Source organism: Ambystoma mexicanum, chromosome 3p, assembly GCF_040938575.1.
Source record: "Ambystoma mexicanum isolate Mex_15411 chromosome 3p, UKY_AmexF1_1, whole genome shotgun sequence".
In the NCBI taxonomy this organism is placed as follows: domain Eukaryota; kingdom Metazoa; phylum Chordata; class Amphibia; order Caudata; family Ambystomatidae; genus Ambystoma; species Ambystoma mexicanum.
In genome coordinates, this window is record NC_090925.1 from 895288253 (window position 1) to 895315010 (window position 26758).

Here is a 26758-nt window from a genome sequence, read left to right on the forward strand (position 1 = left end):
TAAAGTGTTGTCATCTAAACCACCTTTTACAGTCTTTTTTTTAAAGACAAGGCTGTTTGCAGGGTTCACCCTTCATTTTTACGCAAGGTGGTTTCAGAATTCCATTTGGCACATAAAATAGTTTTGCCTACTTTCTTCCCTCGTCCTCATTCATCTAAAGAAGAGGAAAGACACCACAGACTAGTTTCTAATGGAGCATTTAAGCTTTTATATAACAGGCTCTCTAAATTAATACAGGATGATCTGCTTTTTGTAGGTTTTGTATGTTGTACGGCCAAAGGATGGGACAGGTGGTTAAAAAATAGACCCTGTCTCGCTGGATAATCCTGTGCATTTCCGAATGTTACTATCTGACTGGAAAAGAAGTTCCAGAAGGTCTAAGGTCACATTCCACTAGAGGGATGGCTACTTCCTCCGCCCTTCAGAGAGGGGGTACCAATGCAAGATATTTGCAGTGCTGCCACCTGGTCTTTGTTGCATACCTTCACAAAGCACTATTGTTTGGATTCTCTATCAATCTAGGGCACCAGAATTGGAAAAGCTGTTTTATACAGCATACATCAGAGGTAAATTCTCCTTTCCCACCTCCTGCAAGGTACTACCATGGGAGTCCATCATAGATGAGGAATAAGTCAGAGGGCACAATCCATTCGTAAAACAAATTACTTATTCCTGGTAATGTTCTTTGGACTGGATGTTCCACCCACATATTCCTCATCGCCCCTCCCAACCTACCCCTCTATCAGGAAAGATTTTCCATGATTTACACATTCCTCTCTATTAATGCTCCCGTCTTTCTCATCTTCGAGACCACCATGCTGGTGAGAGGAAGAACAAGAACTGAGGCAACGGGCAAGGTGCGTGTCATGTATATTGACACAGACGTCATAGTCGAGGCTGAATGGAGGCCGTTCAGGGACACGAGGTCGGCGACAACGCATGTCGCCCCCTGCTGTGAAAGGTTTCCGAAGCTGTAAGCAGGATATTGGAGTAAGATACGATTAGGCAAAGGTAAACTGTGTCCAATTGCGCTGGATTCTAAGGTATATAGGCAACCAGCAGCAAGGCAAGTGATAAATGGTAACCCTTGTCCCACTCAAAACTAAGTAGAGAAAAGAACCCCTCGTCCTTCGCGCTTGGGAGGTGATTCCTTACAGGACACCTGTCTCCCTAAAGAATAATACCATGAGAGGGACCTGGTATATGTAGATGGTTCTGTTTGGAGGGGATTACTCACAGGACGCTTCAAGTATTAAATCTGATAACACATCAAGAATTTTGTAGTCTTGAAAAAAGACATTGTGTCGACACACTTGTTGGCTGGTTTTGTGCACAAGATAAACTGGATGAAACAGGCCACCTAAGACTATGGGACTTTAAACTCAAACTTTACGAAAACAAAACAGACATTTTTGTTCAACACATTGTAGAGCTGCGTTTACCAAGCGCGAAGGAGGAGAGGTTCTTTTCTCTACTAGGATATTGGAGTATATCAAAGATGAGGAATATGTGGGAGGAACATAAGTCGAAAGATCACCAGGGGTAAGTAATTTGTTCTTCCCAGTCCATTTAAAGGGAGGAAACATTGCATGACTGTACAGTGTTGCAAAATGCCCTTACTTGAAGGCACGTCTGGGTATAATCTTCAAACCGGGCAGGTCTACTGCTCTCTGAGTTTTTCTGGAGATGAGGAATCTAACGGAAGGTGTTTGTATCTTCCTGCAGATAAATATTTGCCTCCATTGTTTTTTGAAAAACCAATGTCGGTAATGTTTTTTCTGTAACTTGTCAATATATTCTTGTTCGCTGTGGCATAGTGGTGTTAGGTTGAAAGGTTATCTGTGTATCTGTAGAAGTAAAAACCCTTACTGAAGTTTCAAGCAAAGGGAAGGCTCCAACCAATGGAACTGCTGCAAAGAAACAGAAATGCCCAGAAGCTTCTTCCGAAATAACAGATCGACACCCAAATAACCTTTCTTGTGGGGGCGCTTATGTAACACTTTCTTCTAAGGTTCCTCTGGGAAACGGTGAGATTAGGTAATAGAGTGTAACAGTGTTATGGATACTACTATACTTTTAAGAACACAAATATGATGAATAAGCAAAATATTGCTGTCAACCGAATACCTTGCTGCATATTCAACTTTTAACTGCAAGAGATGCCCTGGAGGGTGAGACTGCTAAAATAGAAATGGAACTTCAGAACTTGCACATAGTTCCACTAAATACTTAAAATACTACAGCTACAAACTTTGACTTTAAGTCCGCGATTGCCTTTGTAATTCAGTTCTGTTTACTTAGTATATGTTATGTCCATATTTAGCGAGATTAGATATGTTGTTCAGGTATGCAAAACCATGATTTTAATTTGAGAATCTAGAATCGCCCCAAAAGAAAGATACAATAACTGTGCGTGTTGTGCAAAGTAATGGGAAAGAAGCCAGGTGGTTGCCTTCATTACCAAATCATTTCTATCAATGGACCAACGCTTTGATGCCCGACTCTAAAATACCAGAAACGCCTTTAGAATGCTTACATCAGAATGCAATAAAGGGAGGCCCAGACAATACATATGAGGATGTTTGAGCAGATTTCACCTGGGGTTGGCCCCTCCATAGAAATTCTAACAAATGTGGATCTGTTGATAACCAAGCAAATCGTGTCTGAGAACTAGCTCACGGAAAAACGTCTGTGGCCCAGATGTGGAATCTGCATGCAGCAAAAATGGCACCATGGATAGGCATTAACCCTCTCATGGGAATCAAGGATTGCATTTCAATTACATCCAAAAATGCCCTTCTAGCCCATGAGATAGTAAGACATGCACAATAAACTAATGGGGTTTGATAGCTCAAAAATGCAAGGACACTGAGTAAGACATTGTTATCCATACATCTGTTAATCTCTGCAAATTGTGTGAAGAGGTGCAACCAAGAAAGAAATAAGTGTGCAAGTGGGGGTCAGATTAGTGAGGATGCTGCCTGCAAATGTTTGCTAGAGTAGTGCAAATGCCACCAAAACTGGTTGGCAGCCCAGAAACGAAGACAATACAAATAAAATGTCACCATTTAACACTAAAGGCATAGGGACATAAATTGCAAGCCCTTCAATGCCAGTCCTGGCAGACAATTTGGATAAGAAAGTCCCTCAGGATCTCGCGTTCCCAGCAAACTTCCCCGAGTCAAAATGGCACAGGTAGTAATGGGTAGGCCATGCTGAAAATCTGATTGTAGAGGCTAGTGTTCCAATAGATACACTGATTGCATAACCAAGACATCAATTCTTGAGTTGAAGCTGTGTGAAAGTCCGAGCTTTACAGATGACTGCTCAGCCCTTCTTTGTCAGAAATGTTATCCCTGCAACATATAGGAGTATAGAGGTAGATATTACTAAGTAATATTTACTATTCCATTTTGGCCTTCAAACCTCTACAATCATTAATGTTAATTGGTAATAATGAGATACCTTTTGCTTTGCAGTGCCTTGCTGTACATAGAAAAATGATGCAGTGCCATTTTCTCTAACATCCAGTAATTGCCCTAATTAATTGGTTATAAAAATGAAATATCATTAAACATATGTCAGCATTTATGTCATATTTATAATGACTGATGGAATATGTTGTAAATAGATGAATTGTCAAATTAAATTGCAATATTAAAAGAATGGCGAATATAACATAGTTTTGTAAAGCACTGTTTGAAAAATAACATTATTAATGTATTTAATTATGTAAGGTGTGCTGACTTGTATCCCAAAATAAATGTGCTATCATTTGGTGAGATAATCCACTGAAAGATCAGCGAGTGATGAACCATAGCTTGTTGCTAATGGAGATTATAGCATTTTCAGGAGCCCCTTGTGAAGGACAACCCAGTGTGGCAGGAAATGGGGACAGAAGGATCCTGTGGGCCAGAGAAAGCTACCTGCTCAGGGATGTCAACCCTGAATGAGGTATACCGAGAATCCTGCAGCATCTATCCTTAGGCCTTTTACCCAGTAAGCCCTAGAAATCATTTATACACGAAAATGGAAGGTTCACCTGCGATCAGGGTTTAAATCCTACTCATGAGGGTCAAAGAAGATGTTATTTTATGTTATGGTAAAGGTTCTTATACCGTTCTCGGTTGTCACCTATGTTGTTTCTTGACACTCTGGCGAATCTGTAAAGCAAGGGGGGAGGGAGGGATAAGTTAGTAGGACTGAGCGGGAGAAAAGAGCAAGAGAGCTGTGATGTGCTGTTGGCAGTTTCAGTTTGGTTGACACCATTCACTGAGCATAGGTTTGTTTTTTCGTTTGGTAGCCACCATGTGCTGTTGGGCGAGGCTATGTGTGGTTTGTTTTGTTGTGGTGGTGTGAAGTGCGTGCAGTTTGCTGTGCTGTAGAGGTATGGTCGTGTTTAGCAGAAGGGTGAGTTTTTTTGTTTTTTTTTAGTAGGGTTGGTTAGTGGCAGTACCCTTCCCTACCCCCAGCTGTTCTGGAACTAATGAGGCGAAAGACATAACCACGATCTGAGAGTGGAAACATGAAAGTAGGCTTACCAGGCCCTCAGTCTCAGGTTCGGTGGTAGCGGTCGTGATCCCCCACAGGGGTAGTTCAAGACAGCAGGGGACACTCATGCCATGATCGGGTTGCCCGACTCCAAGATGGCGGCCCTGGCATTGATTCGGCCTGCAGAGCCCCACACCAAGCCCAAGTAATGTAGACATTAGGAGATGCAAATGGGGTGAGTATGGTCCTCAGAACATTTTGGTAGTATAGGGGTTGGAGAAGAGAGAGAGAAATGAAGGAAAGTGAAGAATAAATGAAGACATGTGGGAGGGAAGGGGAGTAAGAGGCTGGATGAAAGAGGGAGAAGCTGAAGTGAAAGGAAGACTTTGGAGGAGGTACTGAGGATTCGTAAGAGTTTTGGAGGTGAGCAAGAAACAGGATGTGGGCATCTGAGGCAGAGAAGAGAGAAAGCAATAGGAATGTTATGGCAGTAGACCGCAAGATCCAGAGAAAAAGACGGCATTGGCCAAGCCAAGAGGTTTAAAGCCTGAAGGGGTTGTGGAGAAGTCTAGGTTAGAGGTGCCTGAGCTCAAGTTCAGCCAGGACATTAGGGCTAGGAGTGTTGAGTGATTTAATCATGGGCCAAATCCTGGCAGGTGCAAAAATGAAGACACTACAGAAGCCACAAAGTTCAAACAAGAGCATGAGAGGGAGGCTACATGGGAACCCTTAGGCTGAATTCAGGTAAGATTGGCAGGCCCACCAATGATTATAAATAAGACTTGCCAGGAGAATCAAAGAAAGGAAGTGAAAGATAGCTGGAGGCTATCTGAGAGTCGTATGCATGAGTTGGGTAGGGAACCCATAGACCCTGCCCAAAGAATGAACAACTAGATCATTTAAGTATCACAAATCAAGTGGGCCCAAGGAGAACACAAGCCCCAGGGACTACATATTTTCAAAGAATTGCCTGTGGTGGAGTAGAAGACACGCGGACCAACACTGGTCAGTAAATGACAAGATCTTGTGTGTTCCCGTGCACAACATAGTCCTTGATTGGGTGGCAGGGTTTGCAGTGACTTCAACCTGGCAATCATCCCTGGGCAGATGGTGCTGAAATATACTGCTATCTGAAAGACAAGAAGCTACTGCCAGCAGAAACAACCGAAGGGTCTCTGATCCAGGACACCCAGAGACCTGCAAGTGACTTTGTATTAAATCCTACGGGGAAGGTGGTCCTTTGTAAAGTACCTCTAGAGGTCAGAACATTTGGGTCTTAGAACCTAGGTCCTACCAGATAATGGCCCTGACTGTGTGAAACGGAAGCTGTCGCTGCAGCACTGAAACCAGTGGAAAATACGGTGTTTGCGATCCAGGCAAGGCAGGAAGAGGTTAATCCAGCGAACCAGCAGGGGAATCACCTGGCAGCACTAAGAAAGGGAGGGACTGTTGCCTCTGACGAGGCCTGAAAGGAGGACGCGCACACGGAGGGATTTCTCAACACGTCTTTATTACACCTTCACAAATGATAGCTGGCGCTTCTTGCGCCTTACCCAGAACTCCCCTCGTTCCCCAACTCCCCGTTATAGACTCCGCCTCTCCAACGGCGGGGGCTAAGCAAGTTAACCCATTGGTGGCGGGCAACACCACCCCCGAACAATATGTCCAAACATCAACTCAACATTCTTCAACAAGCCTCATAGGTCTCTTGATGGTTCGCCGTGGTCTCTCATCTTGGGCAACTGGCCCTAACATTCCCTGAGTTCCTGCTTCATGGCTTGTCCCTCCAGGATCTCCTACCGGAGGGGTCCACAGGTCGTCCCGCAGCTCTCGCGGTTCAGGGGAACACGGTCTCTGAGGTAGCTCCGTTCCCTCTCGTCTGACATAGTGTCTAAATTGCTGACAGTTCCTGGTGACAGCTCTGTTTTGATCTTCGGCTGTCACCATTGTACTTTTCACTGCGGTTACCCTCATGGGACTTGGGGCAAACCGCGGATCTGTCTTTCTGGGCGTTGGCTGTTGGACGAGAACTTCATCTCCTATGTGGAAATCTTTTGTCACTGCGTGGCGGCGAGTGTCGGTATCTTGTCTTGCTCCGTCTTTGGCTTCTGCATCCCTTTGGAGTAGTTCCATGTCCGGCGGTTCATCGCTTGACAGGTTGCGTGGTATGTGGGTTCGCACTTCGTAGCGGAGCATTAGCTCGGCAGGTGTCTTGTTCGTGGCTTCATGGGGTGTGTTTCTATAGTCTCGTAGGAGTCGACACAGTGCCTGGTGGGGATTGACTGCTTCGACCCTGGCCCTCTGTATCGTCTTTTTAATGGACGCCATGAAGCGTTCTGCCATTCCGTTCACTTGCGGGTGGCGGGGGGTTATCTTCATGTGTGTGAAGCCCAGATGCTTCGCCAGTGCCCCGAAGTCGTGGCCACAGAACGGTGGTCCATTGTCGGACTTGACTGTTTTAGGGATTCCCCACTTGCTGAATACTTCCTCCAGCGCCGCTGCTACTTGGGGAAACGCTGTGGTGGTAACCAGTTTGACGATCGGGAATCTGGAATGTTCGTCTATTAGCAGCAGGAGATAGTCACCCGCTTCCGTGGGCCCATAAAAGTCCATGGCTACTCGCTCCCACGGGCGATCGGGTATCTGCGTGTGCTGTAGTGGTGGTGGGTTTTCAGCCAGGGATGTGCACTGGCAGGCATGGCAGTTCTTCACCCATTCCTCTACTGCTGCTTCTAAGAAAGTGAACCAGACTTGGCACCTCAGCTGTTTTTTGGTGTTTTCGGCCCCTCTGTGCCCCTCATGGGCCGTTCGGACAACCTCGCTCCTTAGTGTGGCAGGGATGACAATCCTGCACCCTCTGAGAAGAATGTTGTTGTCCTTGACAGCCAGTTCCCTGTGCACTCTAGCCAGTCTTTCGATCTCCTGCCTGCTCACTCCCGGGTGTGCCAGCATTGCTCTGTGATGGTCTTTCCACTTGTTGATCAGCATGAGGCTGATAGCGAGGGCTGTCGTAGGGTGAGCAGCTGAAGCGTTGGCGACCATCTCAAGGGATAGGGCTGGAGGTAGCGAGTTGGATGCTATGTACTGCACATAGGCGACATTGCCTTTCCGGGTTAATGGAGACCCGACTGGATGTCGCGACAGATAGTCAGCGGGGTTGAGATCACCCCCGGGACGATGTATAATGTCATAGTCGTATTCCTGTAGACGGATGCCCCACCGGCAAAGGCAATACCGGCTCTCCGTTCTCACCAAGAAGAGAGCCCTTATCCAAGCCCGCATCTCTGAGGCATCTAACAACTCGGCCGAACTCTTTAAAATCTGCAAGGAGCTGGCCAACCCCGCTGCAGTCTCTACCTCTCCTGTCCCCTCCCAGGCCCTCTTCACTGCACTGGCCTCGCACTTCATCTCAAAAACTCAGGACATCCTGTCCTCGCTCTCCTCCTCTCTCCTCCCTCCCTCTCTTCCTGGCTCTTCCTCTTGCTCTCTTGCAGCCGCCCCTCCACCCTCCTTCTCTGCTTTTCCACCTTTTTCTGCTGATGAGGTTTCCAGACAAGTCCGATCTATGAAAGCCTCGTCTAAACAGGTTCACTCCTGTTCCTCCAAAACCATCAAGGACCACATTGACTCCCTGGCTCCTTCCCTGGCTGACTTTTGCAACCACTCATTCGCCTCTGGAGTCTTCCCATCCCCCCTCAAGCACTCCCTTGTGCACCCCCTCCTCAAGAAACCCTCTGCCGACCCCTCCTGCCCGGCCAATTATCGCCCAATCTCCATTACTCCCTTCCTGGGTAAGCTCCTGGAGAAACTGGCCATCTCCCAGCTTAACCTCCATGCTGAATCTGTTGGTAATCTTCATGACCATCAATCCGGCTTCAGAGCGGCCAGAAGCACGGAAACTGCTCTCCTGAACATCCGTGAGGACCTGCTCCTGAACCTCGATTCCAACACTCCCTGTGTTCTCATTCTGCTCGATCTCTCCTCTGCCTTTGACACTGTCAACCATGCCATCCTGCTCAACTGTCTCCGTGATAACCTGGGTATCACTGGTCAGGCTCTGGCCTGGCTGACTTCTTTCCTCTCCGGTCGACCCTCCCAGGTCCAAATGGGCTCCTTCCTCTCTGACATCTTTTTCTCCACCTGTGGTGTCCCCCAGGGATCCAACCTCTCTCCCTGGCTTTTCAACCAGTATCTGGCACTCCTTGCCCACCGCATCGCCGCTCTCTGCCCCTACTTCCAGTGCTATGCAGACGAAACCCAGCTCATTTTCAGGCTACCCTCGGCCTCCTCCTCTCCTTCCCTCATCTCCGACTGTCTGTCTGCTATCCAGGAATGGTGTGCCGCCAATGACCTCTGCCTCAATGCCAGTAAGAATGAGATTCTACTCATCGGCACACCCACTCCCTCCTTCCCTGCAGCTCTCTGGCCGGCCTCCCTTGGCCCCCTTCCTGCCCCTACCTGCAAGGCTAAAAACCTTGGGGTCATCTTCGACTCCACACTCTCCTTCTCTCCTCATATATCTGACGTCTCTAAGAAGTCACACTACCAGCTGCACCTCCTCAGAGGTATTCTTCCCTTCCTCTCCTTCCCCCAGAAGCTCACTGTCTCCCGAGCCCTGGTTCTCTCTAGGCTGGACTACTGTAACAGCCTCTATCTTAATCTGCCTGCCTCCACTCTCCGCCCTCTGCAACTTATCCAGAACAGAACTGCGAGACTTGTCCTTGGCCTCAAGCCCAGGGACCGTATCTCTCCAGGACTGAAATCTCTTCACTGGCTCCCTTCACGAGCCCTTCGCTCATCCGTCTCCAACTCCCTCATGGTCAGCCGATTCTCGAAGCAACGAGCTGGGGGTAGATCTCTCTCCGCAGCAGGGGCCTCCCTCTGGAACAGCCTTCCTGCCTCCCTGAAACTTGAGGAGAACCATCTCCGGTTCCGGAAGCACCTCAAAACCTTCCTCTTCGCTTCTGCCTTCTCTCTCCCTCTCCCCTGCTAATCCTGCTTAACTCCCCACTGAATTCAGCACTAAACCTGCATCTGGGCCACTCTCAGCAACCGGTCCAGGGCCCAGCCACTCTCCACTTGCACTGCCTCCCTGGCTCCCCCTGCACTGTGGGACTGTCACTGTATCCCTACAGCCCCCTTCCCAGCACTTGCTCTGCACTTACCTCGCACTTGCCACCAGCAGGCCCTTTTTATTTATTATTTATTATTTATTATTTTTTACGCTACTTACCTTGTACTGCACTTCCCCCCCACCTCCTCCCCATGCACTTCCTCCTTTTCCCCTTACCTCTGCACTTGCGCGATCTGAATGACACCTGGCCTAGTAGGATCGTTTGTCTGTCTTCCCCTTGTTTCCCTCCCTCCCTGCCTCGTCGCGCCTTGAAACACTTGTGTATAGGCGCGTTACAAATACCATATCATATCATATCATATACCGCTCAATCCTCGGGGGCATCTTGGTGTGCGGGTTCCCGAACAACGACAACGCCTCCTGGTGGTCAGTGATCAACGTGAATCGTTTCCCAATGAGGAAATTGTGAAAATGCTCACATGCCCAGACCGCTGCCAAACTCCCCTTCTCCGCCTGGGAATAGGCCAGTTCTGGGGTTGACAATGCCCTGCTTGCATAAGCAACCACGTGCCTGGGGTTGATGTCTTCGCCGCTGGTTTGGGCTAAAATGGCGCCGAGGCCAACCAGGCTTGCGTCAACGACCACTTCCGTGTGCCATGAGGGATTGAAGTAGGCAAGGCGGTGGGCTTCTGTTAGGGCATGTTTGATGCTGGTAAAAGCCTGGCGGCATGCGGGGGTCCACTCAAAGGTTGAGTCTTTTTGCAGTAGCTTCCTCAACAGTATCCCGCCATGCCATTCCTCACAGTATCCCGCCATGCCGAGGAAGGAGCGAACATCCGCAACCTGCTGTGGTTCGCCGAGGTTGGTGATTGTGTCGACCTTGTCGGGGTCCGGCATCATCCCTTCACTGGAGAAGATGTGTCCGAAGAATTTTAGTTTTGTCTTGCTGAATCGGCATTTGGCGATGTTGAGTGTGAGGCCCGCCTCCTGAAGCGCTGCACACGTGGCATGTAGTGCTTTGTCGTGGGACTCTTTTGAAGACCCAAAAACAAGGATGTCGTCACTGTAGTTCAGCGTGCCTCTTATGGGCCTGATGACCTGGCATATGGCTTCCTGGAAAATCTCTGCGGCGGACGAGATGCCAAAATTCAGTCTCCGGTATCTGAAAAGTCCGTCGTGCGTCGCGAACGTTGTGATGGGCCTGGAATGAGGATGTAGCTCCAGCTGGTGGTAGCCTTGGATTAAGTCGAGCTTGGAGAACATCCGGGCATTATTAAGTTGCACAATCATGTCCTCAATGCACGGGCCCGGATGTCTCTCCCGTTGAATGGCGGTGTTCGCTACCCTCATGTCCACGCACAACCGGATCTTGCCTCCTTCCTTGGGCACGACCACAAGAGGGGATACCCATGGCGTTGGCCCCATTGCCGGTTCCATGATCCCATCGGAAAGCAGTTGTTGGAGGGCTGCTGACACTGCCGCTTGCATGTGGAACCCAACTCTTCTGGGGTGTTGTGGCACCGGTCTCACCGAGGGGTCGATATCGAGTCTGATAGGAGGGGCCTTGAGTTCACCCAGCCCTGTGCATAGGTTGGGGAATGTTCTTGTGATGTCCCCTTGTGTGATGAGGTTCTGGGATTGGTAGCATGCTATAGTGCCGACAGAGTCTCTCGGATTCAGTCTGTTCGAGGTTGCAGTAATGGTGTCTCCCACCTTTACGTGTATCTCAATCAGTCCCAGGCAGGATGCCGTATGATAGCTGAGAAGGCATCGGCTTCTGGCAAGTGAGCGGATGATGTGAATGGTTGTGTCCACTTGCCGACCATTCAAAAGAAGCCCTTGTGTGAAACGCCCCACTGTCTGCAGGGGGGTGGCAGCACCCCATTGAAAAATTCTCGAGTGTGATGGTTTGAGCATTGGCGGGTTTGGTATTTTAGCGTAGTCCTGTTCGCCCATGATATTAACAGTAGCGCCTGAGTCGACCATGAATTGGAATTGGCAGTTCCCCATTTTGATCGGGATTTTGGGGGCTTCCCTGGCCTCTTCATTGTCAAGTATAAGATTGACGTATTCGTCCTGGTCGAATTGATCATATGGCGTGTTGTATGCTGTTTCCGGCTCTTTGTGGTAGAATGTTTCAGGCCTATATTCTGCTGGTGGGTAGTCATACTCATCCATGAAATATCTGGTTTGGTATGCCTGGTCTAGCTGTGGTGGGTACCCCTGTGCTTGGTACTCGTCGATGGCTCTGACGTATCGCCTCTGTCCTTGCCCTTGCTGGTAGTATCTGGGTTGATTGTATTGTGGGGGGACGAGCGGAGAGGCGTCCTGGCGGGCGCTTGGGGGCGCATTGGAGGAAATGGTATGCCTTCTCTACAAATGTCCCTCTCTTCCGCAGTTTGTGCATCGTTGGGATAGAGCTGGGCATGACCCGGAGTGTGGGAAGGACATCCCACAGCGGTAGCATTGTCTCTGTTGGCGCGGAACCTGCGTAGCTGGTGCTCTGTATGGTTGCGACCCTCTGTCGCCTTGACAAGGGGGCTGTATGGCTGCGACGAGTTCATTGGTGTCATGTTTGGGGTTGCCTGTGTTGCTCATGGATGAAGCTTGGGCATCAGCCCTCTCATGTATGTGAGCAAGTTCGCTGACTTCTGGGATGGTGAGGGGTTTTTTCAGTAGCTGTTTCTTGAGTGCGGGGGACAGGCACTCTTCTATGACCCTCAGCCTTATCGCTTCTTCTAGGGAAAATGCGTCGAACTGACAGTTTGCTCCCTTCACCCTCAAGCGGGTTATGAATTCATCGACTGTCTCTTGTGGCAATTGAGTGCATTTGTTGAATAGATACTGCTCGTAGTCGCGGTTGACTTCGATGATGAGGAGTTTGTGTAGAGCCCCAATCAAGTTCGTGAATGTGGTTTGTTGGGCTGCGGGGATCGTTTTCACAACTGTCTTTATCTCCCCCCCCCACCAGATTGAGGAAGATGTCCCTGATATTGGGGGAGTCGCCATCACCAGACCCCCGCACGTAGTGCTGAAAGCCTTCCATCCCGTCAGTCCATCTCGGCCCCTTTGTGGCTTGGGGCGCCATGGTGAATGGCGGGGGTAACCGCAGCTGTATTGGTTTCGTCTCGCGGGCCAGTTGGGGGGATCCAGGATTGGACACAGGGTTGCTCATGTTGCTGGGCGGTGGGAGCCCGCGGGCGTACAGTCAGTCCAAATGCTGCCTCAGTTCTCCGGGCCGGAGTGGCGACTGCGCCGCAAATGATGGCGTACGCTGGTGTAGGCCTAACACGCGGGCGAGCGTGGACTTGCACTCACTTGAGAGTCCAGCGACAAGGATGTGCCCTTAGGAGAAAGAGGCCGGAGGTGCAGCCGGAGGGCGTGGGTGGGATCACCGGCACGCTTCACTGGAGCGGACCTGGCGGACTTCCAGGACCAGATGCGCACTTCCCAGTGCTCGTGCAGCTGTCTGGAACGCCGTCCCAGGCGTGACAATGGAGGAGGAGAGGAGTTCGGCGAAAACGCCCACGCGCACGTGGCGGATTGCCGTTATTCGTACTGGAGGAGGAGGAGGAGGAGTAGGAGGAGACCCGGCGGACATCCGAGAGAGGATCAGGCGGATTGCCAAAGGAGGACTCCTTTGTGCGCACGGACAGCCTTCGTTGCCAGTGTTGCCTCTGACGAGGCCTGAAAGGAGGACGCGCACACGGAGGGATTTCTCAACACGTCTTTATTACACCTTCACAAACGATAACTGGCGCTTCTCGCGCCTTACCCAGATCTCCCCTTGTTCCCCAATTCCCCGTTATAGACTCCGCCTCTCCAACGGCGGGGGCTAAGCAAGTTAACCCATTGGTGGCGGGCAACAGGGACGGACCGACTGATTTCAACAAACCATCCAGGGCCAGTATGCCCGCGCTACAGTGACACGCCAACACATGGGCATACTACATGTCCCAGACAACCCCACGAGAAACCGAATCAGGGAGGGGGAAAAGATATTCAAAATGGGAGAAAACAATGTAGGTGGAAAACAGCCCTGTCGTATCCTTGCAAGCCCTCACTGAGAACTATCAAGGCAGGATTGGAAACAGGGCAGTCGGGACAAAAGGGAGAAGGGAAACCACTTGCAGGTGCGGGGAAACGGTTGCTGGGACGGGCGTATGTTAATTGGAGGGGAGGAGGGGGGAAGGGGTTAAAGACCGAGCCACAGTATTCAGAGGCTGTCTCTCTTTGCAGGAGCGAAGCGTGCCCGAAACCACAGAGGACTGGAGTGAAAACGGAGGAGAGTTTGTTTCACTGGGCATATTAGAAGACGGCAGAGCAGGCACCGAGAGGTTCCATACTGTTAAGACGGATTTCTGAACTCTGTCCTGGTGACGCAGAAGTTCAGAAGGCCAACCTAATTACTTGGAACAGGGTAACCTCTGGACGAGCCAGACCAATCAAGGTAGCGATCGCGGCGGTCAAGACTAGGTCTCAAGAGGGGTGAGGGTGACTGAAAGCCCGCAATGAGCACACAAAGCAAGAGCGCTTACAAACTACTCCAAACAGTTGTTATATCAAAAATATATACACATTTATTTTAAGGCCTTTAAAATAATGACCGTAGCGAGAAAATCACAATAGCACAATATTAAGCCAACACATACCATATCAACACAATATATATACAAATACGACAGTCGCAAGCGTTATATGCACGAAATGTGTAGTCCACCTGAAAGGGAAGGAAAACAGGCAGTGCGATAATGCTTTAGACTCAGTTCGCCTTCAGAGGCACCTAACTAGATGGAAGTCCGAGCCCTGCGAAGAGTGGAGCCTTGTGCTCAAAGTACCTGCACACGCTGGTGCCAACGGGCAAAAGGAGAAGCTCTTTGGAGGAAGTCAGGCAGTTCGGGTTAGTGCACAACAGAAGAAGAACAGGTTCCGCGACTCAAGCGCAGCCTCCACAGTGAGCAGAAGCAGAGCGCGAGTACGGACAAAAGGGTGCTGTTTTTACACAGCAGGGAAAAGCAATGGGCTACTGCAGGAGGGCGACCAGATCCTAGCTATACTACTCACCGGTCCCCGATGCAAGCAGACCCAGGCTTCTCCACGTTCGTTTCAGCAGCTGGCAGGTTCAGAAGAGCCGGGAATGCCTCGTCGTCGTGTAGAGAAAAAAGACGTCCCAATCGAAGAAACCTGCACAGTTTTGTCACCACAGCAGGGCAACGGAGCGGCCGTGTGTATCTGAGCCAAATGTACACTACTCACTTCAGACTTGGGAACGCCAAGTGTACGAAGCGTGTGAGAGTGACAAGGACTCGAAATACTACACAACCTGGCGGCGGTTACACAGCAGGACTCCCGTGTAAGCTGGTCAGTCAACTGGATGGCCCAGAGACGCTTCCGAAGGCTTACTGGCAGGAGATGATGAAGTCGCCGTGAATAGCTGTTCCTGCTATTCCAAAGGTCGAAGCACCAGTACAGGCCTTCTGGTTCGATCAAAGGAGGAAAGGGTTTCACAGGACGACAGCAGTGCAAAGGAGGAGTCTTTCAGCGGGTCACCAGCGATTCCTCGGTCCAGCCTCTTGGTTGCAGGATACTTGGCTCCTGTATTCCTTCGTTCGTGAGAACTCAGGAGATCGACATGGTAGTGGTGTTTCCAGCCCCCTCTTATCCACGGTTCCCTTCGCGCCAAAACGGAGGGGATCCAATGGGAGATCCGCTCATCAACACACACACCATTCGTGGACCAATCACGGACCACGGTGGTCCCAGGCATTCACACCACCCTAGACTCTCTGGCACCCAGGATGTGTATTGGGACCAGACATCCCAGCCCACACCCTAGAGGCACACAAAAGACATGTAGAAGCCCGCGAAAGCAACCAGGTTTCGCGGGAAAGTACATGCCCAAATAAGGAAGGCCCCGGGTCGCTCGACCGGGGGAAGGTGAAGGGAGCAAGACGGTCAGTGGACAGGACAAAGGAGCCTCGTGGTCTGGCCATTTTGGGAGCCAGGCCACCATTTTGGGTTCAGCGCGAAAAACGCGCTTAGAATGCCAAAAGGAGCTCAAAATACACAAAACGATCGCTGCCACCATTCCAGTCCCTGAATAACTTGCACCGATCAAATACAATCCTAAACGAGTATCTAGGGCCTGTAGAAGGCTAGAGACCCAAGAGAGCTGTAACTTAGCTTACAGTGCCCTCTTGTGTCATGTTGCACTAAAGCCGCAACATGATAAAAGAAACTACGGGAAACAGCGTTCCCCGGTACTGACTGTCTTAAGGGCATGTCAGTTTCCCCATAAGAAAAGAGCGAAAGCCCAGAGGAGTGCGGCAGAAGGCTGCACTTTTCTGGCAAAGTCAAGAACAAGGTGAAAAACAACAGCACAAAGTTTAGGGGTTGCCACATGGAAGGAAAATTACCTACAATTACGAAATCTTTGAGACCCAGCCTGGCTGAAAGGGAAGCAGGGCTGCAGGAAGGCACCCAGAGACGTGAGGAACGGATACCGCAGGGCCCGCATTTTTCTTTTTCCAACTGACGGCCGTCTGTCAAAAGGAGTGAAAGTCAGCAACCTGGACGACCTTCCTTTTGTTTATTTTTACATTTTCTGCTGAAAGAACAATGCAGAAGGACCGGCAGGGCAAATCCCAGCCCTGATCTGAATTTATTATCCTGAGAAGACAAGTCCCTCCGGAGAGAAGAATAATCTGTTTATTTAAGTTGATTTGACTGAGCTGTGCTGAGTGATAAGAACGCTGTAATAAAAGATAGTATTCAACCGTTACCTGTCTCCAGCTGACTACTTTACAGACTGGTACTACAATGTCTCCCTTTTTTATTTCTCTGTGCACCCACCCACTTGCTCCAGGAAACGTATCTGTTTGCCTTACTCTCTCCTCTCTTTTGAACTGAATACACATTGTTTGTTTAACTTTTTTCTGAGTATTAAGTCAACGTTCTATCCCTTAGTCTAGGACACCAGTCTAACGGCTATCACCAGATGAATCAAAGGACTACCAATGCAAAGTATGGCCTTTGATGAAAGAGCAACATTTTTTATTTTGTCAGGACTGGAAAGATGGTTACTCTCTATTTTGTGGAATATTGCACGGGATTGATTTTTAGGAATGCAGTTCATGAATGGCAGGAGTGTATTGGTAAGGTGAATATCATGATATTCCAGGAAACATACCATATAGCTCCACTTTCTAAAAAGGGGAAGAAAACCTTTTTAAAGTTTGTGTTAAAATGGTACATGGGCAGATCAGTGGGAGGCCTACTGGTTTGGATCTCAACTCGTACAGAATGGAAATTGCTAGCAATGTATCTTGATAATAACAATATATTGTGTATGCAAGGTATGCACCCCATTTTACATGATGTTGTAATTATTCATTTTTAAAATACATCATCTAGAAAGTCTAACCGTAAGCACAGAAGTAATCTGGAAAACCTGGTATTTCGAGCATCTGCCCCTCTGTTTAAGACATCTTTATTCCATATATGTAGAAACAATTATTTTCCAGTGTAAGTGAATTGGAGAGACGAGGGAGGTAAACCACCACCCTATCACCAGTTTACGATGTAAAACATTGGTGATAATGGATTCATGTACATACCTAAAATTTCAAAACTGCTCTTGTCCATTTCTAAAAAAACAAACACATCTGTTCACACCTATTCTATATCTAGCATGTTTCAGTTTCTATGGTGCTATTGCAGACATTCTTCAGGGAACAACATTCTCTAATTTCTCTCTCAGTTGGAATTGCAATCTATGTTCAATGATAGACTTATACTTCTATTTTGTTATTCCAATCACTATTAGACGAATATTCTTGTGAATCGAGAGGTGTTAAGTGGGATGCTAGTCATTCCACAGCCACTCCGAGTTACAAATTGTCCTGAGGCCCAAAAATCTAAACAATCAACAGAAATGCCCATTAATATCAATTCCAGAAACTGTTAGTGCTATAATTCTGTTCTGCACTGCCACACAAAGGCTAAATACCTTGTATCCATTAATATTGGGGATTAGCTCCATGAACGCGCTTATTCACTGCAGAAAAGTCTGCCCTTCCTCATGTGGTGGGTGCGTGACAAGAGAAGGTTTGTTTACAGGTCCTCTTTGCGAACTAGTTGTGATTCGAGCGATTTGGCCGATTTGCTGCTCAAGGAGCGTGTGCCACCAGATATATGGAGCTTAGCTATCAGGTACACTTGTGTGGTACTCGTGACGGCTTAGTAGATGAAGCATGCAGTCTTGAACAGTATCCTTGCCTGGAGAGGAAGCCAATGTAGTTTGCGTAGGACAGGAGTGGGTAGGTAACATTTCTGTGCACATGTACGCGCTGCAGCGTGTTGGACTGTTTTTATGGGAGCCAAGACAGCGGCACAGAGCCCTGTCAGGAGGGCATTTTCCCCATCAATGTAAGAGACCACAATGACTTGTGCTACGTTCTGGAAGTGCACACAACCAGTGAAGGACCACACAATATGTTTCTAAAACGTAGCAACCCCTCCTCCCACCACCTTTCCCTGGGCACTAGGAGGAAACTGTGTTCCACCTCCTGAGATAGGCCACACCAAAGAGAACTGGAAGAGTACCAAATGCCTTACAGAGGTTCAGACCCCACTGACTCAAGTCAAAGGAGTGCTTTATTCAAATTATTCAGGTTTCAGAAGTGCTAGTGGGTTACAGTTGAGCCGGGAGATGCTGGTGCAGCGCTTTTGTCAGCCACCTTGTGTTAATTCTCCTTACTGGTGCTTTAGGGTTTAATCCCAGCATTTGACAATGTTCTGTTGCAGGGTCCCTACTTTTATACTTAATCCTGAGGCTTGGTTGTGACCCTAACCTCCAAGAAAGCACACTGGCACTATTCAAAGTTTTGGAGCCCAGCCTGTCACAGTTGGTCACCACATTGAAACTTTCACAGGCAACTTGAGATGTGAATTCTTGATGACTTCATATTCGCAATGTTTTTACAGCTATGAGGAAGCGCAGTGATGTTGTCACATCTGGTGTCACAAGTGCCCTTCCAGCAGTATTTATGGAGCCAGCAGCACCCCATGAGCTTAGTTCCTTTTTTCGTAGCACTTTGTATACTACTTTGGCAAGCCACTAGCTTATTGTGAATTTTTTACATCGGATTCATCACAATGGGTACTTTGGCCCATATTCCCAGACGCTTGATCTACAGGACTGGCTGCAGCACTGCACCTTCAGGATGCGTACTTCCATGTGCCTATTGTTACCAAGCACAGAAAGTAGCTGACTGTTGTGCATGGGAAAACCCATTTCCAGTTCAGAGTCCTGCCCTTCAGCATTCCTTTGGCCTCAAATGTTTTCACCAAGATGTTGATGTGTTGTGGCAGCACATATCAGAAGGAAGAATGATGTCTTTCTCTACCCTGATGACCGGCTGATTCAAGCTTGGAAACCAGGTCTGCTGTCCGCTCTCCTGCCCTACACCGATTTATCCCCTGCACAACTTTGCCTTTTCCCCAAACCTCATGAAGTACTATGTCATACAATCTCAGTGACTCCAGTTCATAGGGCGGATCTTGATACCCGTTCAGGCAAGGCATTCCTTCCTGGTAATGTGAGGCAAACATTTTGCAAATGGTACTTGTTGTTTGTGTCCTCTGGGCATCATGGCCTCCTGCATCTTTGTAGTGTTTGGGGCCTAGCCACAAACAAGGCTGCTGCAGTGGCTGCTTCGGTATCAGTAGTCCCAGTTTAATGACAGCGCCCTGTGGCAAATCTCAAGCAAGGTATAACAGGAACATCTTTGGTGGATTGTGTGGGGAAAAATTCTAAGGGGAGGGGCCATTGACCTCACTTTACTGTTGACACTGAATCTTCCTGAAAAGGTTGGAGATATCTCCTCAGAGATATGATGGCAAGCGGACACTGGTCACCTGCTGAGACAAGAGACCACATAATTCTGCTGGAGTTGGTGGTCATTACACTAGCCCTGGCATTTCTTTCCTTCATTCGATGTAGGCCAATCGTGTCCTAATCCTGACTGAAAAGATTGTGGCCATGCATTACCTCAGTAAGGGATGTGGTGTGGGTTTGCCTACTCTGTGCAGGGAAGTAATGCAACTGGATACTAGAGAAGAATGTCTGTTAGACAGTCCTCTTATTGAAACATAGAATTTGTTGCATACACCCTGAGCAGGCAGGGGTCCGTGACTGTCCGTCTCTTGCGAGGTGCAGCTCTGCCAGTAGGTTCTGCACAAGATCCACAAATCCCCATCCATTTTAATGGCACCAATTAACCTAGGGACGAGCGTCAAGACACCCCAGGATGACATTAGAGCCCAGGGGAACATATCGCTGCCAGTCCATCGCTAACAAAAAAACTCCCTCTTTACTTAATTGGAACCACCTGCCCTGTTACCTGGAGACAGGTGTCAAATCACCCTAAGACACTGTCAGAGCTCGTAGCCCCCTTGTAAAACTCTCATTCAATGGCAGCACCTCAAACTAACTAGAGAAATGCACCAGCTGCCTATTTAGTACCAAGACCTGCAATCAATATTTGTACTGACCTCCGGAATAACTGGAAATGCAAACCAAAATTCACAGGAAAAAAGGTAGACTAGTCACCAGAAGTCCAAACCAACTGCATCAGCCCCTCTTACTCAGAAACAGCAGAGTGAACAACGAATCAGAAATACTTTTCGTCAGCCTAACACTCGGCACAAATGTCCTGAATCCAAAATGGGTACCAGGCATTTCTTTGCAAATACTTCCTTCCCCGGTTTGAAACTACAATGTCTCATTGCCAATTAGATTGCTTCAACTGAACCCAAGGCTTCGCTAGCTGAGCAGGCACTGGAATCCTGCCCAAGAGCTGATTGACTTGAGGAAGGCAAGGACATAGAGCTGAGGGGATGATAGACCTGCCGGGTGCCTGGGAGACTTGTGTGGGCATGGGTGATCTGAGCGAACAAGAAGACCCAGGGATATCTAAGAGCCTGGAGAAGCTGTGGAGGACCCAGAAGACCTGGTATGCCAGTGAAAGAGCAGAACAGACGAGCCTGGCTAAGTAGAGCAGCCTGATCAGAGGGTGAGAATCTGTCATTGTGAAAGCATGCCAGACATTATATCCCTGAGACTGGCAGAGTGGGATGGGTGCTATATTCATGGGTTCAAGGTAGGCTGGCACCATATCCCTGAGGAGTGCGACTATATTTAGAACAGTATACTAGAGGGAAAACAATATCCACATTAGACAGGAGACCTCTGATGTACTAGAATTGAACCCATCCTAACTCCTCTTGGTGTATTTTTCAGAGATTAGACCCTTGTTTTCTTTTGTAGATTAACTTCTAGTATTCATAGGAAATCATCCCTTTGCCCCGCCTCACAGCAAAACAACAGTCTTTTAAACATATTGCTGTGCCATGTATTCTGAGGGTTTCCGCCACATGGCTACTTCAATATATTCCAGATGTGGTATTTTCCCATAGGATACTTCAAGAAATAATGAAAAAAAATTCTGAAGGTAAGTAACTTGTTCTGTTATTTGCTAGAGTTACCCCTGCAGTAACACAGAAGAACTTGAGTGACTTTTTCTCATTTGAGATTTCACTCACTGGCCTTTGAAAAGGGAAAATATGATGAAGATGTTTCCAGACTAATACCTGTATGCAGAGAGGCAAAATGGTGACTATAAACTAGCGTTATGAATGTGAAATGTTTGAATGTCATTAGTAGTATTTTGTACGGTGTTCACACGTGGGTAATACATTGCACCCTATGTTTTCAGTTAGAAGCAAGGCATGACAAGCTGAAACAGGGAATGGCCAAGCAGATTGCTTATGAGAATGCCCTTGATCAGCTTAAAGAGGAGGAGTGGACTAAAAAGAGCTATCCAGATCACATAACGGAGTGCAAGCCACCCCCAGCGGCACAGGAATTCCAAACAGCACGCCTGCTCCTGTCACATTTTGGATTCCTTTCCCTAGAAGCACTAAAGGTAAATCTATGTAAAAGTTATTTCTTTGCAAGAAGGGAACAGTCTGGAAGAAAAGTGGTTAATGCTGATTCCGTTTTTTGAAATTTTGATACCTTTTTATGCAGGTATCTTTGTATAATTAGAGGTAGATGCACAAAAAAGATGCAGACAACTTCACTGCTATGCCTTTCGTGTTTTCGCTGTTATACTTCTGTAATAATAATTAGTAAAGTGAAAGATTTACTGCGATACATGATAAATACAAAGTTCTAGTTACTTACTAGTTTAGGGATCTGGCAGGCCAATCGTAGTGGACCTGAAAAGGTAGCATCCAAAAGTCTAAGCAAATTCTCACTTATTGAACAGGAGTAGCATTTAGGTTTAGACTAAGGTGATTATGGGTTTGGTGTAAAGTATAGTTAAAAAACATGAGAGCTTGACAAGCATTTGATAGTCCACCCAGATAATTTAAAAATACAGTATTTAGCAACACACACCCATTAGGTCAAGGGTACAGTAGGGCAGGTAAAACAATATTCACACATACAACCAGTTTGGTACCCAAGATTGTACACAAACCACACTTTAGATTTCTAAGTTTGACTTTAAAAAGTGGCAGAAAAAGATGTTACCCAATATCTCATAGGCCTGATTATATTTTAAGGCCAAACCAACATTCAGTCTTAATCTTAAGAAGTCCAAGCCTAATTCTAAAAAGAAAGTTTAAAGATGTTCCAGTTAAATAACCAGGGTTTGGTTACTTAGGGTAGTTTGTATAGTTCAGTTCTTTACAGGAAGCAACAGAGATCGGTATGTTAGAAAGCCCTAATTGCAGTACGTCATTTTTGTATGACCATAGATTGGCTTGCCTTGTGGGGAGTGAACCGGCTACCTGTCCCTGTCATCTAGGGAAGGGGGGGGGGGCATACAGGATGTCCAGACTCTGGTTCTACCATAACTTCACGCCTGTTAGCCAGGAGCTAACCGGCGTGAAGCCGTGTATTTGGAGCAACAAAATTTGGTATGGAACACTGTCCATTTAACCACGATCAAGACAACCAACAATTTGAGGTAAGTTGGGGCCATTGGAGTCAACTGCTCTTACCATCTGTTTCAGAGCGGAGGTTCAGCGGTCTTGAGTGTAGAATGTTTTCTTCAGATGACAGCTGGCACTGGCAATTTGACAGTACCGGTTTCCATCAGTAACCTTACAAACTGTATTTCTACTTGGATAGACTGTCACAATGTTCTAAGGACCGCAGGAGACGTTGGGTGCTACAAGCTGTTGAAATGACCCCTGACAGGCCCACCAGGCAAATGGATGAAGGGCCACGAGAACCTGGCTCCACAGGAGTCCCCTACTCTTACATTCCGTTCCCTTTCCTCCATACTGCATGGACATCCCTTGCTAACGACGGGAGATGTAACCTTTTTCACCTGAAAATAACGTCTTCCTGTTTAAATTTAGAGGTGCGTGGAGGTGCGGCCCTGGGAGCATGCGGTGCCCCGACTTCGCCCACCGGCGCCACACCTCAGTCCCCTTTTTCCGCGTTGACAGGAACGGGCAGATTTCACCACCGCTTCTGGATTTGGCTCCGCCATATAATATCACACGCTCTTCCCCAGATTCTTTTTCTATGTTTTTGTCAGTCAGATACTTGGTCCTCCGGTGTCACGCTACTCCCCGGTGCATGTCGACTTCAGTGGGCTTCAGCAGGTGTCCAGCCTGCAAGGGGCTTTTTTCTACATCAAACCCCCACGCTCTTTGCCTCGGCTGCCTCGGCCCGACCACGGCTGGGACGGTTGTGCTACGCACTAACTCCACGCGCACTGAAGAACAGGCTAGCTAGGTGGAAGGGAGCTCTTCAAAAGGTCGTCTCCAGAGGACTTGAAGAAATTTGTCAAACAGAGATTGAGGCCCAAAGGAGGGCCACTTTTTTCCATTGCACCCCGTAAGGGCGACTCCTTAAGTCGCCCTTACGGGGTGCGATGGAACATCTCTGGTTCTTGTACCAGCACACGCACCAAGGCTAGTCCAGCTCACAGCCGAGGGGGCAATCAGATCCTTCCACAGTGCTGAGGCACCGCAAGGTTCTTTTATGGGGTTTAGACCTGAGGGGCAAATCCCTGGTACCTGCTCAATAACCGAGTGGGTGCTTGCATGCAGCACTACCAGCGACACTGCCGAGGGCAATATACCTTCCAGGCCCAGGCCTGAGGTGCAGGGTTGGCCTCATGCTCCACCACTAAGAGTCTTGGAGGAGGCTGGGCCCAGGGAGCCATGCACCACGACTTTGGCACATCAAAATGGCCACCATGCCAGACAACGTGGCCGATGCCACTCCTAGGAACAGAACAGGCGGGTGAACGAGTTTCAAGATGGGGCTGGCGTTAACCAGGTATGAGGCCTACAGTTTATCCATCAGCAGCGCCGGCCAGGTTTCCCCTGAAACATAGTCAGAGTGCGCTCCAGACCCAGCAGCCCCCCGCCACTCCGTCACTATCACCTACCACTTCTTCTGCCTCCGAAGACAAGTTCTTCGAAAGGTTCCTGGTGCTGATGCGAACCCCCCTGATGGGGGCCATCCTGCGGTATTCAGTCAGGGACTTGCTCCCTCCAGTCACTCCACCAGCGCCCATAGTCATTCCTCCCATGGCTCTGGTGCCACAGGCCCCAGCGCAGCCCCTGCTGCCCCTGCAGGCTCTTTCGATTCTGGTTCCCCTGCCTCCTTCAGTACAGGCAGTTCCACACCAGACTCCGCAGCAGCCCTGGTTCCGGTCTCCACACCGCAGACCACGGCGCCCCAGCACTCCTCCACATGCTCCTGGATAGTCGGACACTCTGGTGGACACAGACGAGGAGGAGGACCCTGACACGCCATCGTCAGCAAAGGCCTTCCACGACCGGCTTGCGGGTTTGGCTGAATATCTGGGCCTTCCTCAACCTGAGGTTGAGCAGCCCGAGGAGGGAGTCTTAGCAGAAGTCCTCGACCTAGGACACCCTACCAAAACGGGTATCCCGATGCAGAAGGACGTTGTTGCCTTGGCCAAGAAGGGGTGGCTCAAGCCACACACATCCCAACCTGTCAATCAGCAACCTCGATGCCAAGTATACCCAGATCGAGGGGGATCCACTCTTGCTGTCAACGCACACCCAACCGCACTCTTCGGTGATCGCTGCAGCATCACTTTACTCTAAGCCTCAGTCGTCCTCGGCCACCTCGTCTTCGGCGCTGCTAGGCAAGGAGAAGATCCTGCAGGCCTACGGGAAGAAGCTGTACTCCAACGCCTCGCTGCACCTGCGTCAATCCAACGCAGATGCCATGTTGGCAGCCGCTAACCAGTGGCTTTGGCAGGAAATAGCAGACTTTCTTCCAGAGCTTCCGGTGCAGAGCCAGGCAGGCTTCAAAGCGGGTCTAGGAGAAGCCAAGCTGGTAGTGCAGGACATCATGGAGTCCACTGTGGCCCACATCGATACCTCTGGCCGGGCCATCTGCATTGCCACAGACATGAGAAGGACGACCTGGCTTCGGACTATTAAATTTAACCCAGATGTCCAGGAACGCATATTGGACCTTCCGTTCGAGCGTAGCGACCTCTTTCACTTTACCACCGACGAGGAATTAGATAAAAGGAAAAAAAAGCTTGCAAACTGCTGAGTCTTTATCCTAACGAAGGCCATGCCCAATGCGTACACCCAGTTGCATCAACGCCGAGATGAGGGGAGCCACAGAAAACGTTGCTCATGTGATCCTGCAGAGGTAAGCCCTATGGGGCTTCTATCATATTTACTAAAGCGCAAAAGGAGATGCATCCACAATTCCACACATGATGCGCTCGTAGCTGCTTATTTCTGCCCATACTTTAATGGGTCCCCTATAGCAGCACAGGCCTCGTGGCATCTGTAGCACATGATATGCAGCTGATCGTAATTTGCCCAAAGATGGCGACCGCACCATCCGGCACTGGAGTGCCTGCCTGACTTCCCTGTTTGTTCAGGCTGTTGTTCCCATTGGTCTTCCCTACTCTAAAAAGGGCCAATAGGGAGCCGGCAGGCGAACGCTGGCCTCCCACCAAAGGCCCACATTCAAGGCCCTGTTTATCCCTGTTTGATCCTGGGTGCGACGGTGAAAAGTTGCAACCACCACTCCTGAGGTAAGCCTGCTACCTGTCGTCCTCATGGCCATGCATCTCTAACCTGCCTGCAACTGCTATCTGCAACCTCCACCTACTATCCTGCAAGTTTCCGCTGCAACCAAGCAGGTATCTTGCCCCGAGCACCACGTGATGTACTCCGTTGTCCTAGCCTATGATCACTGATACTAAAACAACGTTAATTAACCGTATGACTTTTGTAGACCAATTTCTCCGACATCACATATTTGGTTTGCTGCCATGTGCAACCTACTACCCTGCACTGCACTTCGGTTGTCTTACTGTTTTACTGTTCCATATAGCCTACATCTTTGTATGCTGCATCTAGTCTACTACAGCGCACAATTTTTGACCTGCATTAGTAAGTCTAATACTATATGCCGCAATTAGGCTACTATGGTTATTAACTTTATTGTCACATTTTGCCTAATGCCAGGTACCATTGCTAGCCCTCCATTGCGATTAACTTTATTGTGGCATTTTTTTTTGTGTTGCCTAATGCCATGTATCATTGCTAGCCCTCCATTGCGATTAGCCTTATTGTTGCGCTTAGCCCACTACTTGGTGCCATTGCTGGCCTACCATTTCGATTTTCCCACTGTTGCACTCAACCTACTACGATCTGTCGATCCTAGGTTATCATTGTGAATAGACTTGGAGTTGCATTTAGCATACCTTTTTGCATTGCATCCAACCCCCATTTGTCAACTGATGTTCCACTGCTCCTAGCTTATCACTGTTAGTGACTTTGTGTTCTGTTAAGGCCATGCACCTAACCCTTCTTAGTCTAGCACAGCATGCACGCCTCACTGTTTAGCTTTTAACTGTGAATCTGGCCAAACTGTTAGGTATAACTGTTATTACACTTGCCTGCTCGTAATTACTAAAGTCACAATACTAATTACTATACCACTTTCCACAGGGATAAGGTGGTCCTGCAGACTCACCCGGCGTTCCTTCCTAAGGTACCATCCGCTTTCCATCTAAAAGAGGAAATTGTCTAAGGAACCTGTTTGCTTAAGTAGGGTCTCCTCTCCACCTTGGGGCTACATTCAGTTGTAATCGCCCATGC

At 48.6% G+C, this 26758-nt stretch overlaps 1 protein-coding gene across 6 annotated transcripts in view; it reads left to right on the forward strand.

Moving 5' to 3' along the window:
• RALGAPB (Ral GTPase activating protein non-catalytic subunit beta) overlaps window positions 1–26758 on the forward strand; it is a 2501232-nt gene that overhangs the window by 2054058 nt on the left and 420416 nt on the right. For all 6 annotated transcript variants that reach the window (XM_069652125.1, XM_069652127.1, XM_069652128.1 and 3 more), the window contains one exon: window positions 21343–21552. In XM_069652125.1, the coding sequence (XP_069508226.1) occupies window positions 21343–21552 (210 nt within the window). The remainder of the gene's footprint in view (window positions 1–21342; window positions 21553–26758) is intronic.